The following is a 15,647-nucleotide window of genomic DNA, read 5'->3' on the forward strand; positions in this document are numbered from 1 at the left end:
GAAGCCAGATTCAAAAGGCCGGATATTATATGATTCCATTTATATGAAGCATCCAGAACAGGCAAATCCATAGAGAGAGAACATGGACTAGTGAGTGCCTAGGTGTGGGAGGAGAGCATAGGGAGTGACTGCTAACGGGTACAAGTCTCTTTAGGGGTGATGAAAATATTCTCAAATTAGATTATTGTGATGGTTACGAGCTCTAAATATGAGAAAACCATTTAGTTGTTCTGAACTTTAAATTGAGTTTTATGGTATGTAAACTACAGATCAATAAAGCTTTTTGTAGTTAAAAAATAAGTGACAACTGTAGTGGTTTCAAAGAGTGCTGGGAATAGGCCAGACCTCTTAAAACTCCATCCTATATCACTTAAATGGAAGTTTACTTTCTCTTGATAAATTTTCTTACACAATGGGAAATCAAAATTGCCCCGTCTACCTTGTTACGATGACAAACTGAGTATGTGCTTTATAAACAGCTGCAGATCACTTTGGAACTAGGACTTCATAAAGGCGTTTGAGGAACAGCAGCCCTTGGAGCAGCAGCCTCTGCAGGGGCGGGAGGAAGCTGATCTCAGGGTCGGATCTTGCAAGCCCAGGTTTCCTGGCTGGGCTGTGGGGAGCAGCAGGGGAGGAATGGGAGCTAAAGCCTGACCTTCTGAGGCCTGCCACCCCCTTCCCTATGCTCTCCAGCTGCGACAGGTTCAGACCTCAGGGGTAGACAACAGTGGGGAGCTGTGAAACCCTGAGGCCCCCAGGTGATCTTTACCACCCAGTGGAGTGGCCCTTCGGGCCCAGCCGGACCCTCTCCAAGCTGAAGGAAGTCAGGGTTGCAACTTACCAACCTGGTCGCCCTACCTCAGAAACAACTTCTGTGACCTCTCATCCACTGCCTGAATGTCACCCACTGCTCCTCGCCTGCCAGCCTCTCCCTGGCAAACTCCTTCAAAGCCCTGGCCAGGTATTTCCTGATGCCCCCTCCTTCCCCACACGGCACGCCCACGGACCCCCCACTCCTCCACACCCCAGCGCCCTCCTTCTCCACACGGCACGCCCACGGACCCCCCACTCCCTCATATCCCAGCGCCCTCCTTCTCCACGCGGCACGTCCCATGGACCCCCCACTCCTCCACATCCCAGCACCCCTATCCTCCACACGGCATGCCCCACGAGGGCCACCTGCTGTTCTCTGTCTCCCATCCACAGTCACACCGCATCTGGCATCTAGAGTGAAGACTAGGACCTCTGTCCCAGAGTCTCCAGACCTGGCATGGGCCAGGCACTCAAATGTGCTGGGTCACGGATGACCATCCCCCACAGGAATTCCCTAACTGCTTCAGCTCTAGAACTTATTTGTGAATCTGGAAGTTCAACTCACAGCATCTGCCTTAGCTCGAGCTTCCTATTCTCTGTACTGAAATGCTCGCATGCACTATCTGGGGTGTGCTGGCTCTGTGCCCCGCATGGAAACAGGGAAGGGGCCCTGGAGAGAGGCATTTTGTGTGCATTTCTGAAATGCTAAGAGCAGCTTTGGGAGTGAAATGGAACATGTGTGACAGTCAGTCAGAAACTGAAAGACATCACCTGGCAGGCCCAGAAATGCCTACTCAAATAGAAGAAGGGGCGAGCATGCCCTGCAGAGGACACCAACTTGGAGCAGAAAGCTCAGCAGCACCTATTTGTTCTCCGCAAACATGGCAACTTAAGACACAGCCGGGCCTTACCCCTCAGGCCTGTCTCTGCCCAGTCCCACAAGTCAAGACTCAGGCGTCGGCCGGGCAGCGCTCTCCTGGGGGTTCCGAGGGAGAATCTGCTCCCGGCTCACACAGGCTTTAGCAGACTCCGGCCGCGTTTGATTTGGGGAGCCAAGTCCCATGTCCTTGCTGGCTGTCAACAAGGGCCACTCTCAGCACCCGGAGGCCGCCTGCATTTCTGGGTACATGGCCCCTTCATCTTTAGGTCCCTCAACTTCTGCCTGAGCCCCCCTGAGCTCCTCTCTGCCCCCAGCAGTAGGAAGCACTCGCCTTTCAAAGGACTCGGGGATTAGGTCAGACCCACCGGGTAATCTCCCTTTTGCCATAAATGTATCATAATCATGCCAGTAACCCCAGAGCCGTGCGTGACTGGTGGATGTGAGGCCATGAGATGGTCAGCAACCCGTTCACGAGGCCGAGAACCTGATCCTGGCACCCGCTCCGGCCTCCTGCCTCCCCAGCTCAGAGCAAGAAGGGAGACCCAGCAGGAGGGTGCTCTTTCCCCAGCCGTGGGCTGCTTCTCCACCTCCAACTACACAAGAATTTCATTCCACAGTCACCCAGGAAAGAGGCCGTGTCTGGACCCAGAGGCCAGGGGCCACCCAGCCCTGTGCACACGCGAGGCCTCGCAACCACGACCCAGCCAGGACCCGCAGCCAGCTTCTCCTTCCTTTCAAATCATTCACTTGACTTCTACTTGAACTAGAGGATTCCATGTTGCTTGGTGGGTGCCATGGACTGAACTGTGTCTCCCCAAAATTTGCATGTCGAAGCCCTCACTCCAGTGTGACTGTATTTAGAAATGGGGCTTTTAGGAGGTATTAAGGTTTAATGAGCTCAAAGAGTGGGGTCCTGATCAGATAGAACCGATGTCCTTATAAGAGGAAGAGAGAGATCTCTCTCTCCACGTGCACACATTGAGGAGAGGCCATGTGAGGAGTTTTAAGAACCCAGTGGGATGTGCCTGCCATATGTGTTGATAGAGATAAAGCACCCAGCTGGAAGGGGGCGATATCTCCCTATATCCCGCATTCAAGGCAAGAAGGAATGCTGAGCAGGGCCTGCTGTCCAGAGCTGGCTCTGCATGGGAAGAGCGATGGAGGTCATCTGGTGCTCGCAAGCCTCCGCCCCACAGCCCAAGTCAGGAGGTCTGGTGCCGGCCTGGGCCAAGGGTGCTGTAGGGCCCGGGGCTGAGCACCGCAGCCTCAGCTCTGGTTCCACGGTGTCCTGGCAATTGTAGGGGTGATGACACCACCGGTTAGTGTCCCCCTCACCAGCAGCACACCTCGCCCCTTGCCTCCTAGGGCCCTATGCATTACACATCAACACTGCCAAGGGGACCAGACAAATGGGTAGCTGGGTCCCTCCCAACCCACTCAGGCACCAAGAGGCAAAACGCCTTGGGGCTGATTCTGCTCATGCACACAGGACTGGGGGAAAGGGGCCGCTCCCCATGGGTCCATGTGACCTGCGTTTCTGAGATTCTGGAATCCTAGCTCCGTCCTTCATAATCACGGAGCAAGGTTATCCTGTGCTCACAGGAGTTTCTGTCCTATAGAGATTGAATTAAAATGATGTTTGCCTCGTAAGTTTGTATGATTCATCTGTACAACCATCTGGGCTCGTGATTACTTTTTGGTAAGCTTTTCATTACTGAGTCAATATTTTAATGGTCATGGGCTGTTTCGGCCTCTTTTTTTCCAAATCAGTTTCAGTAACTAACACCTTTCTGGGAATTTGTCCATTTTGTCTAAGTTTTCAAATATTCTGGCATTAGTATTTCCCTCTTATCTGTTTTGAACCCAGCTGTATCTGGAGCCTGGGTTTTCCCACCCCTAATACTCTTATTTCTTCTCCATCAGTCTCTCTAAGGCTTTTCTACTTCAAAGAACCAACTTTCGACATTTTTGTTCTGGAACTGAAAGAGCCCTGTTCAAAGGCCCCTCAGAGCCCTGTGGAATATTTCAACTCAGGAATCCGGAAACCCAAAACCCCTGTGCCAGCCTTTTTATGGCTGAGGATATCTGGGACTGTAGACAGAGAAAGTGGGTCACGGCTGGTTCCGGGGGGATTCTGGGCTCTGGCCTCCGCTGTCCCCGCTCTGCCACAGCTACTTTGTCACTCGCTTCATTATCCTTCCCAAGCCATTTAAATTCTCCGGACCAGCCCCAGTTCTCAGGTTTATAAAATGGAATAAAGCTCTTATACGCTTGACCGTGAAGCAGAGGGCTGAAATGAAATTTAAAGGTCCAAGAACTCAGACAGGGAGAACACCTTCAGACCTGTACCTTCTTCTGTTCTGCCAAGACCCTGCGGCCCAGGACAGCTGGGCGGCCCCGGCACAGGGTAGAGGCCGCTGCTTGTTCTGATGTGGCGGGAGGAGGGGTCACATCAGCGTATCCAAGTCCCTCTCAAAGGAGTCAGCCTCAGGGACTAGTCAGGAAGCTTTTTCAAAGTATAGCAGAGAACCTTCTAGAAGTACAGTGTCTAACGAAGCAGACAGGACTCTGCCCATCCTCTCCCAGGCCTTTGGGTTCTGTGGGCTTCCCGGAGGAGGACGGGAGAGTAATTCTAACAGTTCCACATGTGAAAACGTTGGAGGAGGCCTTGGTCTTGGAGACTGGTCAGGGGAGACCATCTTTTGGAGGCAAAGTGGTTGTACCTTCTTTTAAAATTACCTCTGGGCAACTGTAGGGGTATTAGTTCTAAAGAATGTAGGAAGGGAGTGATCGCCCCTGATTACTGGGCAATTATCACCTTCTTCATGGGTTTCCAGAAAATCAGCAATTACAGACACAGAACGCCCAGGGATGTGTCCTGGCTGCGGCGGGGGAGTGGTAAAAGCTCACGGCGGCATCCTTACCTAAGACAGTAAGAAACTCTCCCCGGGGTCAGAGGTCAAGTGCACCTTACTACCGGCATCAAAAAGTAACCGATGGACCTGGGGCCAGAACAGTTTTGGGCTGGGGTGTGCGAGCAGTGGAGAAGAGCTGAGAGCCCCCACCCACCTTACTGCCCAGGAATCCAGGAATCGGGCGCAGCAGTGACGTTCCTCAACAGCTTCCATCTGCCTATTCCTGTCCAGGAACAAACTGGGAGGGCAGCTGGGAGGGATGAGGGTTCTAACATTGGGTGTTTGCATTTCAGAGCAGGGTCTCTGGCTCTCCATCCTGCAAACCCTGGCCGGCCAGTCGTGGCCACACAAGTGCAGCCTGTCCTGCAGACACAACCCAGGGAGACATTTCCTGGGCCTCTCAAGTGACACACTTGCTTCGAGCATTGAAGCACAGTTGCCTACCGTGTCACGAAGCCCCCCAGCCTCGGCACCTCTGGATAGATGTGCATCCCGGAGAGAGGAAAGAACAACCCACAAACTTCTAGTGTGTCTGCCCTGCTCACCTCCAAGTCCTTACCTCTGCATTAACCCCCTAAATGTGCATCTCACCAGGTCTCTTTCCTGCTCGCACATGTTGAAGCCCCCACCACAGGGTCATGTGCACACACCTTCCACAGTGTGTGAAGCCCCGCCTCCCTCTCATCTTTTCCCCTCTCCTTCCAGCTGAGGCCACAACAAATTCAACGACTCCCCTCAAACACCAACCACGTTCCAGCTCAGCATCTCGCTCATGCTCCTCCGCCAACTTGACCTCCCTCAAGGACCCCATTCCCAACCCCTCCACTCCCAGCCCACATCTCCCTGCTGCTGCAGAAGCTGATGGGGCACAACTGCCACCACACAGGGATCATTCCAGAGCTGGACCCCCCACCTCTCCCAGAGCCAGAGTTCATCTCCCCTGTATCCTCTCTCAGAACCAGAGAGTGTCTACGAGAATCACCTCCACAAAACTAGGGTGCATCCCACACAGCATCCACTCCAAAAACTAGGGAGCATCCCCTAGCATCTTGTCCACAAAACTGGGGAGCATCCCTGCAGCATCCCCTCCACAAAACCGGAGAGCATCCCTGCAGCATCCCCTCCACAAAACTGGGACACATCCCCCAGCATCTCCTCCACCAAACTCGGGAGCATCCCCCCAGCATCCCCTCCACAAAATTGGGACACATCCCCCAGCATCTCCTCCACCAAACTCGGAAGCATCCCCCCAGCATCCCCTTCCAGAACTGGGGTGGCTCTGCCCATATCCCCTCACATCACACAGGGGGACAAGTTACTGTTTCAGGGCTGGAGATGGCTCTAGAAGCAGCTATTGAATTGAATTCCTTTGTTAACTGAGTTGAAACACAAAAATGCAGGCAGGTCATGACAAGCCTGTATTGGTCAGAGCATCCCTCACCTGTAACTTGGGGAGGTGTGGTTCTCACGCTGACGTAGAGGTGCTGGTTAGAGCTGCCTTGGCCACCTCAAGGCTCCCCTGGGCTCGCCAGGCAGTCCCTGGGTGACGGGGACATACCGAGTGCCCACATTGAGAGCCCCCGAGAGGAGGCTGAGCCTCATCTGAGCCCAAGCACTCCCCTCTGTAACCCCAAAGAGACAGGGTTTCCTGAGCTAAAATCAGCCAGCAGAGGCAGGGAGGACCTGTGCGCTGGTTACCAGGCCACCCAGAGAGACAGGTGGTGTGTGGTGTGACCCCATAGGCTACAATAGATAAGCTCACCCACCAGGTGAACTCATGGAAATGACTGGGCCTTACTCACTTGTATATTCCCAAACACGCACTCAGCTTTGAAGCAACAGATGAAACCACATAAGAAAATGAAAGATACGTTTGAAAACAAGAATAATTAAATTTTTACACAAAGAAAAGCAAGCCAGAGGAATAGACTCAGGGAGACACAGGGGTCCCTCTGATGAAGCGTCAGCCTCTCCACAGCGAGCAAATTGTTCAGAACCACAGGGATCACAGCACACACCACAGAGAAACACAAGAGGAAAACATGCAGGAAAAACTGGCCATCTGCATCAGCATAGGGAAAGGGGCATCTGAATAAACAGGAGGTACCAAGTCCTAGCAGAGAAAGACAGAGACAGAGAGAGGCAGGGAGGGAGGGGCAGGCCCATCAGATGCAAGCCTGGGAATATGCACTCGACTGAGATGGCTGGGCCCACTGCGGCTTTCCCACCTAAGGGACAGGGCAGGCCTGAGAATCTGCATTTCTAACAGGCTCCCCCGCTGCCAATGCTGTCAGCCCCAGACCCCACTCAGAGAACTGCTGTTACCCAGAGCCAAGTGTAATCAGGTATTACTTATAAAGATATAATAGAGCACTACGCTTTTTGGAAAATACTCAGGACCCAGAGAGAGAAATGATGTCATATTTGCACTGCTGAAAAACGTAACTAAGGAAATACTTCAAGTCTGTATGAATCAAGATGCTCATGAGGAAAAAACATTTTTTAAAACAGTGTCTAAATGTCGGATACTGAAAACATTTGAGTCAGGCACGAAGGGTAAGAAGCAGCAGCTGTCCAGTTACGTTTAGGACATGGATGGATACACCTGTGGGAAACGCTAAGGCAAAAACGCAGAAATAAAATTGTATATACACCAAAACAACAATGACGTGGGAAAAGAATATGCATCAAGGTGAAACCTGGAAAATACAGAGCGTGTAGCTGGATTGACAGGATTGGATGACATTTACCATTTTGCTGATTTCCTGTAAAGAACATCACTTCTGTGGTTAAAACTCAGACGTGTCTCTGAGCCTCTGTGAGTCTGGGCTTCCTCCTCTGTAGGACTGAGAAAACACACTGTTGCTTGTGGCGCTGCTATAAAACCATGTGACATGAGACGCATAAAGTCACAAATGCTGGATGTGCAGCTGCTCCGTGAGAGCAGGACTGTGTGTGTGGTCACTACATCCCCCGGGCCGGACCATGGGCGCAGGGACAGAGAACGCGCACTTGCAGAATCTTTGCATGCAAGCACACAAGAGCGGCCCACGGCCATCACCAGCATCGTCACCATCACTACTGGCATTGACAGACGGGACCGACCTTGAGTTACAAGGTGAGTTACACCAAGGGGACACAAGCTACACTCGAGGGGACAGCAAGCATTAGAAAATATTTTGAGGCTGGAAGCTAAGCAGTCTATAGGAAAGGCAGCAAGAAAACAATGAAAATAGACAAAAACAGAAGGTGGGAAAGGAAGATACTTGAAAGGAGATGGAAAACAGAGAGAAAATAGAAAGAAAAGGAAAGGAAGATTCAGAAACACACAAGAATGGCCTAAAAAGTTGCTTTTTCCCGTCCTTCAGGGTGTACAGAAGGGGAGAGGGCTCCAAAGAGTCACTTCTGGGATGACGTGGAAGCATCACACTGAGCTCAAGCACCTCTCAGAGAGCACCAAAGAGACCCTCCAAAAGTGCTGACGCCCATTCTAGAAAACATGCTCAGGGCACAGCCCCAGAAGATACACTATTTATACATGCACATGTGTGTGCACACACATCCACACACACACTTGTACACATCCTCACACATTTATACACACACATGCACCTATACACACATAGCCCCACATATCTACAAGCATACACACATGCACACACGTACAGAAACATACGCATACACAGTCCACATGAATGCAAATCCACACGTGTATCCACACATGCACATGTGAATGTATACACATTTGCACACATGCCCCACATAGCCACACGTGTGCAGACTCATACAAATGCACACAGATCCACACAACACACACCTGCACACACACAAATCACATATGTACACATATACACACAGACACACATCTCCCACACACATGCCCCCTACAGACAAATCCACCTACAGATCCCCACACACCATATAAACATACACATGGCATCTACTTCTAAGCAAGATCCTACCTTTACTGTAAACGCTAGGTATGACCACAATATCTATAAATGAAGGTAGGTGTATGCATTTTCTAAATGTACAGTCAGTACTTAACCTTGTCTTTACATTAAAGGTAGGATCTTGTTTAGAAACTGATCCCACCTGTTCCACCCCCAGGGAAACCAGCCTCAGCCAGCAGCACCGTGGGGAAGCAGAGTCTGGGTTGTCCAGTGAAAAGCCTCGCCCGGCGCTCTCAGAGCAGCCTCATGGGCCCCAGGACAGCAGCAACTAAGCAGAAGGACGAGCCCGGGTACGTGGCTGACGGTGGCTCAGGGCGGTGGGAACCTGGCCTGGCTCCCTCCAAGTCTGCACCCTTTAGATTGAGGGGCACAGTCCCGCTGTCCCAGCAGGTCCTGGCAGGAGCCAGGCAGGGTGCTCTGAGGGCTCACGGTCAAGCTGCCAGTGTGGGGCTACCATGACAACCTTGGTCATGGGGACACCCCACACAGTGTCCAAGATGCCCCCACGCTTGGGGTCAGTAGAAGCCTCAGCCACTCCGTGGGTCCCTCAGGCTGCAGGTCAGCATGGCAAGGACAGCCAGGACATGCCTTGACCACCGACTTCAGGCAAGCTTATACTGGCTACACCCAGAAGCCAACTTGCCCCAGTGCCCACTCCCAGTGAACCAAATGTCACTGTCAGCTGCTTTTGAGCAGCCCAGCCTCTTCCAGTGGCAGGAAACCCACAGCACCGGCTCTCCAGCTCACTTCTGCCTCCACCCAAGTCCCACCAACCCTCTGGCATCTCCTCTGCAGCCCCATACCTTGTGTCACGAACAGGTAAACCGAGGCTCAGGGACAAGAGAAGGTGGCAGTTCCTTCACCTCCATGTCCAGGGCACCTCCCCCCACAGCTGCCCCGTCTCCTCCAGCTTGCTGAGGGCCTGGAAGCACATGCTGCCCAAAGAGAGGAAGGGCCAGCCCATAGAGGCAGAGGGGCCAACAGGGCCTGAGGCCCCCAACCACCTCCCAGAAGGCCAGGCTGGGCCCCTTGGTGCTCTCTGCTCCCTGCTCCCCACTCTGGCTCCCCACTCCGGCTCCCCACATCCCTGTGAAGGACACTCCACCACACTGACCTGCTTCTCATTCTCGTCCTCCAGTCGCAGCCGGTCCTCGATGCAGTTTCGGGCCTGCAGGAAGGACTTCCTCTGGGAGCGCTCGGCCAGGATCCTCACAAAGACGCCGAACATGTTCACGCTGAGGAAGAGGAGGGCGTTCGCCCCGAGCTGGAAGGGAGAGAACAATGCAGAGCGCCATGCACCGGGGTCCTGAGCTCAGCAGAAGCTCCTAAACATCCTCCCACAACCAGCCCATGAAATAACCATGCTGTCCAGGGCGGCTGCACACACTGCCAACCCACAGCACAAAGTCAGCTTCACGCAGCCACGAGCCAGGGCAATGGGTGCACCCCTCAGCATCCCTCATCCTGTGCGAGGCCTGTCCATGCTATGAGTTTGTCATATAACGGAACAGCATGCAAGAATGCAAGGTGTGTTCCCCAAAATTCAGGTGGAAGCCCGAACCCCCAATACCTCAGAGTGTGACTGTATTTGGAAAGAAGGTCTTTCAAGAGGTAAATAAGGTAAAATGAGGTCACTAGGGTGGCCCTAATCCAATGTGACTGGTGTCCTTAAAGAAGAAGAGATGAGGACACAGGCACACAGAGGGAGGACCAAGTGAGGACACAGGAAGAAGCCGGCTGTCTATACGTCATGGAGAGAGGACTCCAGAGGAACCAGCCCCACCCACACCTTGGTCTCAGATTTCCAGCCTCCAGAACTGAGGAAATAAATGTCTGTTGTTTCAGCAGCCCAGTCTGTGGTATTTGTTACAGCAGCCCTAGCACACTGTTACACCTAGAAAACAGGAACATGAAGAGAGAGTGGTTGTTCCCACAAAAACTACGTGGAATGCTCTGGAAGAAAGCAGCGAAGGAAAGTTGATTAAAAACAAAAAGAAAAAAGGATGGTATTTGGGTATCTAGGGAACACCCATCATGTATGTATTAAGAGGGAGAAAACCCTGCATCCAGAGGCCTGTGCTCTGCCAGGGTCCCTGGGTTCTCACTCCACTTCCACAGATGAGAAACGAGGAATGGGCCCAGGTGAGAAGGAGCCCTCCCAGGTGCCAGCTGAGGCCCAGACTCAGATGCTCAGATCTGCTCAACCATGAAAGGATGCCACATGCGAGAGTCAAGGTGGGGTGGCCGAGGAAGGGAGCGTTTTACGACTTCCTGCTTTCATTGGCCTTAATGCCACATCCCCCAGGACTGAACTTGAGGGACTTCACAGAGATCCACGAAAACCAAAGGACTCACTTGCCCCAGGTCACACCTCGCATCATGGCAGATCCAGGCAACAATCAGACCCCACTTCCCCCACTCAGCCTCCTCAGCCAGTCTGTCACCACCTCTTGTAGCCACAGAGCCCAGGGCCTGGCAGGGACGTCTCTCACAGGCCGGCAGGACCATGGCACATCTCCCAGGGGCCCCAGGTGGTTAATGGAGAAGGAAGACGCCCACCCACCTCCCTGGGGCTGCGGCGTTGATAAGCATTGGCCAAAACAGCTGCCCCTCAGCCCCTGCGAAAGGGAAGATTTCTGTGTCTCATTAAACTCGGGCATTTCCTGCAGGTTATGAGTGTCACTGCTCCTAACGGATGAACCAGAAATACTCCCCACATGGACTGCGTGCCGCACACAAATACAGACGACAACACAGACAGTGGCTGGCAGGACAGAAGTTTATGGTAGACGATGGGTGAGCTGGGCTGAACAGGACAAGCAACAGAACAAGGAGAGGGAGGCCAAGAGTTCTCTTAGACAGAGACTGCAAGACCTGGGCATGGACTGGAGGCCAGGGGCCAAGAGTCGGGGGTCGGGGGCAGGCAGTGGGGCAGAGACTTGGCCCAGGGTGGGGGCCATGAGGAGGACAGATTGGGTCACACAGGGGAGGTTTGGAGCTGCACGAGCCTAACACCAGGTGTGTGTGACAGCCTCCAACACAAGGCCCTCAGGAGAATGGACAGACAGGGCTGCAGTCGGGAATGCCGTCCATCTAGAGATATTAGAGCTGCTCACAGGAGGTGAGAGGCAGCCAAGCTGAGGGACACAAATCTATAGGGCCCCTGACACCACCATCACCTCCCTAACAGAAGAGGGAACTCAAGAGCAAGCTCAAGAGAGTGAGTTTAGTCACACACACCTGACAGAAGGGGGTGTACACCATTGACATCTCACATAGACATGGGTGGAAAACATCTCTCCCAAATGCCACCTCTGAGAGGCAGGGAGAGGGACAGCTATCCTCTGTGACAAGACCTGAGCAAGTGGCCCCAAGTCCTACAAAAACAGTGCCCACTATGCCCTTGATCATCTCCATGTGACCTGAACATCTCCCTGTGACCCTGATCATCTCCATGTGACCTGTCATCTCCATGTGACCTGTTATCTCCATGTGACCCTGATCATCTCCATGTGACCTGTCATCTCCATGTGACCCTGATCATCTCCGTGTGACCTGTCATCTCCATGTGACCTACCATCTCCATGGAACCTGTCATTTCCATGTGACCCTGATCATCTCCATGTGACTTGTCACCTCCATGTGACCCTGATCATCTCCGTGTGACCTGTCATCTCCATGTGACCCTGATCATTGCCATGTGACCTGTCATCTCCATGTGACCCTGATCATCGCCATGTGACCTGTTATCTACATGTGACCCTGATCATCTCCATGTGACCTGTCTCTCCACGTGACCTGTCATCTCCATGTGATCCTGATCATCTCCGTGTGACCTGTCATCTCCATGTGACCCTGATCATCTCCATGTGACCTGCCATCTCCAAGGAACCTGTCATCTCCATGTGATCCTGATCATCTCCATGTGACCTGTCATCTCCATGTGACCCTGATCATCTCCATGTGACCTGTCATCTCCATGTGACCCTGATCATTGCCATGTGACTTGTCATCTCCATGTGACCTGTCATCTCCATGTGATCCTGATCATCTCCATGTGACTTGTCACCTCCACGTGACCCTGATCATCTCCATGTGACCTGTGGTCTCCATGTGACCTATCATCTCCATGTGACCTACCATCTCCATGGAACCTGTCATCTCCATGTGACCCTGATCATCTCCATGTGACCTACCATCTCATGTAAGCTGTCTCTCCATGTGGCCAGTCATCTCCATGTGACCCTAATCATCTCCATGTGACCTGTCTCCATGTGACCTATCTCTATGTGACCTGTCATCTCCATGTGACCCTGATCATCTCCATGTGACCTGCCATCTCCATGGAACCTGTCATCTCCATGTGACCCTGACCATCTCCATGTGACCTACCACCTCCATGTAACCTGTCATCTCCATGTGACCTGTCATCTCCATGTGATCTACCATCTCCATGTGACTTGATCATCTCCATGTGACCTGAACATCTTCAATGTAACTTTGAACATCTCCAGTCCCTCTAAATCCGGGTGCTCTCTCCTAGCTGGAGCATTCTGTGATTCAACCAGGTGCCGGGTTGAAAGTGAATGCTTCTGTGGCGCCTGTACCAGCCTCGCACCAGGCATGGACGGCCAGCACCGGCTGTGCCTAGAAGCCCTGTGCTGGGCCCCGCTGGTCAGGGCAGTGTTTTCTGTCCTCACAGACCATCTGCTGCATTCTGAGATCAGCTCGTGCCAATCTGTTTATGAAGGCACTTGGCTGGTGGCAGTGGGAAGACCAGCATACATGAAACAATAAATTGCAGTTTCGAAGTCAATATTTAAAATCTACCGAGTGTGTTTAAAATGCCCACAGGCACAGTAGTGGGCACATTTCTAAAAATTCAAATAATAGTGAATCATTGCACAAAGTTTGCTTCTCTTGCCAGTAGTCACATAATCATTGGTTTCTACATGCCCCCTCCTGGCCTCAGTTTAAGGTTTTGAGCACTTCGAACCTGTAACACACAGGACATCCCCCTGGGATGCAGCAACGATGCCCTCCCTGGCCACCACCCCACAGCCTCCGTGAAGCCCTACAGTGGAGCTCTTAGCTGTCACTCTCCTCAAGGGGACACAGTTGGGTGGAGGAAAAAGGGCTTGACTGAACAGCCAGGGCGCCCTGGGCCAGCTCAGCACAGGGGACCACGATGCCACAGATCAGGCTCATGGGTCCCACAGACATGGATTTTCCAGAAAGTAAGCCCTTGGCCAGCCCAGGGCAGAGATGAGGGAAGATGGGTGTCCCTATGAGATCTGGGCAGGTTAGAGGGGCTGAGGGGCGGTGGGGGGAGGGGGCAGAAGGGCCAGTGGAGCCTGTACAGTTTGGTCAAGGGAGAAATCGAGAGCAGAGTGGAGGCGGGCTGGGTTACCCAGGAGCCCCACCTTCTCACCCCTTCCACACCCCTCTTCATCACACCTTCCCTTTACTCCAGCCATGAGGATTCCCCAGGGAAAGTGAGGCCTGACTGACTGGTGCCTGAGCACCTGGCTGCCCGTCAACACCGTTTGAGCTGCTCACATGGAGAAGGAGCCCCATGGGCTGCCCCACAGTTGGAGTCTGGCAGGCACGGCGAAGCGGAGCAGGATCTTCAGAGGGGTCTCCTGCCCGGGGTTCTAGATTCACACACCCGGGGGGCTTCCATGTGCCCCGTGGACCTTCCCCCAGGAAGGCAGAAGAGGAGACTGTCCACATGATGGCAAAGCCACCTGCACTCCTGCCCCCTCCCTCCTTCACACACACCCCATGAGCAGGGGCCATAGTGATGAGGACACAGCAGTGACAAGAGACTCAGACCCCACCCCACAGGGCACAGAGAGGTTTCATGACTGGGTCCCTATTCGGTGATCAGCAAGAGGGTGAGAGCTCAAGAGACGTGTGCCCAGAGGTGACCTGCCCGCAGGTGTGGCGTGGAGGGGGTGCTGGCTCTTGCTGGCAGCAGAAGGGGCAGAAGCGGTGGCGGGCAAAACCAGCTTAGGGGTCCCGAGCTCGGGGAGGAGTGTGTTGGGGTGGAGGCTGAGCACTGTGCACCCCGAGAGCTGCAGGAGGCACAGCTTGGCAGAGATGCCCCTCGTGGCTCCGCCAGCCTTCCTGCACCTCCGCCTGCTCTCTGTGTCTGCGGCGTTGCTGAGGGGACGGGCTGCGGCTGTGGCGCCCTAAGACCAGGCCCCTCTTGCCCTCCTTGCTGTGAGGAAACCCAGCCCTCCTCCACCTCCCAGTGCCAGCTGCCTGCTCGCAGGGTCTCAGGGCCACTGGGCCTGGCCGCTCCTCGTGGTCCCACAGCCACTTGGGGGCTGTCACTCACTGCTCCCTAAACCCAAATCTGATTCATCACACCAGGTCACAGTCTGGGATGCTGTCCACGGGAGTGCCAAGGCCCCTTTTCCCCCACTGGACTCCTGCCTCAGTTGTTCTCGCGCTCCTTTGGCCGGATTCTCGGGATGAGGTCTCAGCGAGCACAGGCCCGACGCCCTGGCCTCTTTCTCTGCCCACTGCTGCCAGCAAATGCTTCCAAGCCCACAGCAGGCAGCTGCATGGGCTTTCTGGGCAGTGCCCAGTCTCACCGCCCACATCAGCATCCCCACTCTCCAGACACACAGGCACTGAGGAGGTGCCAGGGCCCCCAGCTGCAGAGGGTGGCACATGCCCAGTGGCCTGCGCTCTAGGTCTCGGGGTAGCTGCCCCACACACCTGGCCTCAGCACACCTGCCCCACACACCTGGCCTCAGCTCACAGACCCCTGAGGACCACCCTGCCCTCTGCTCCCCATAGCCCACACTGCCCTAGACACCCGGGCCCTGCCAGGACCCCAACCCTCCACCCTTTCCTGCCCTTCAATACCCTGCCCTGTGCTCTCTCTTCCTTCTCCAGCTGAAACCCCAGGGCCCAACAGGACCGTCCCCTGCCCCTCTCCCACTTTGTCCAACCCCTGGGGGAAATGCCAGCCCGGTCAAAGCCAGCTCCACGTACGCAGCCAGCCCTGGGGCAGGAAACGCCTCAGCCCTGCTGAGAGGGCTCCCAAAGGGCACAACCGGCGCCTCGAATGCT

At 53.9% G+C, this 15,647-nt stretch overlaps 1 protein-coding gene across 2 annotated transcripts in view; it reads right to left on the reverse strand.

The window, feature by feature from the left end:
* ADCY1 (adenylate cyclase 1) overlaps positions 1 to 15,647 on the reverse strand; it is a 153,940-nt gene that overhangs the window by 118,071 nt on the left and 20,222 nt on the right. For both annotated transcript variants that reach the window (XR_011499643.1, XM_014828339.3), the window contains exon 2: positions 9,676 to 9,825. Coding sequence is in view for 1 of the 2 variants with exons in the window: in XM_014828339.3 (XP_014683825.3) it covers positions 9,676 to 9,825 (150 nt within the window). In the remaining variant the exon portion in view is untranslated. The remainder of the gene's footprint in view (positions 1 to 9,675; positions 9,826 to 15,647) is intronic.

The sequence above is a fragment of the Equus asinus genome, chromosome 1 (genome assembly GCF_041296235.1).
Source record: "Equus asinus isolate D_3611 breed Donkey chromosome 1, EquAss-T2T_v2, whole genome shotgun sequence".
Classification (NCBI taxonomy): Eukaryota; Metazoa; Chordata; class Mammalia; order Perissodactyla; family Equidae; genus Equus; species Equus asinus.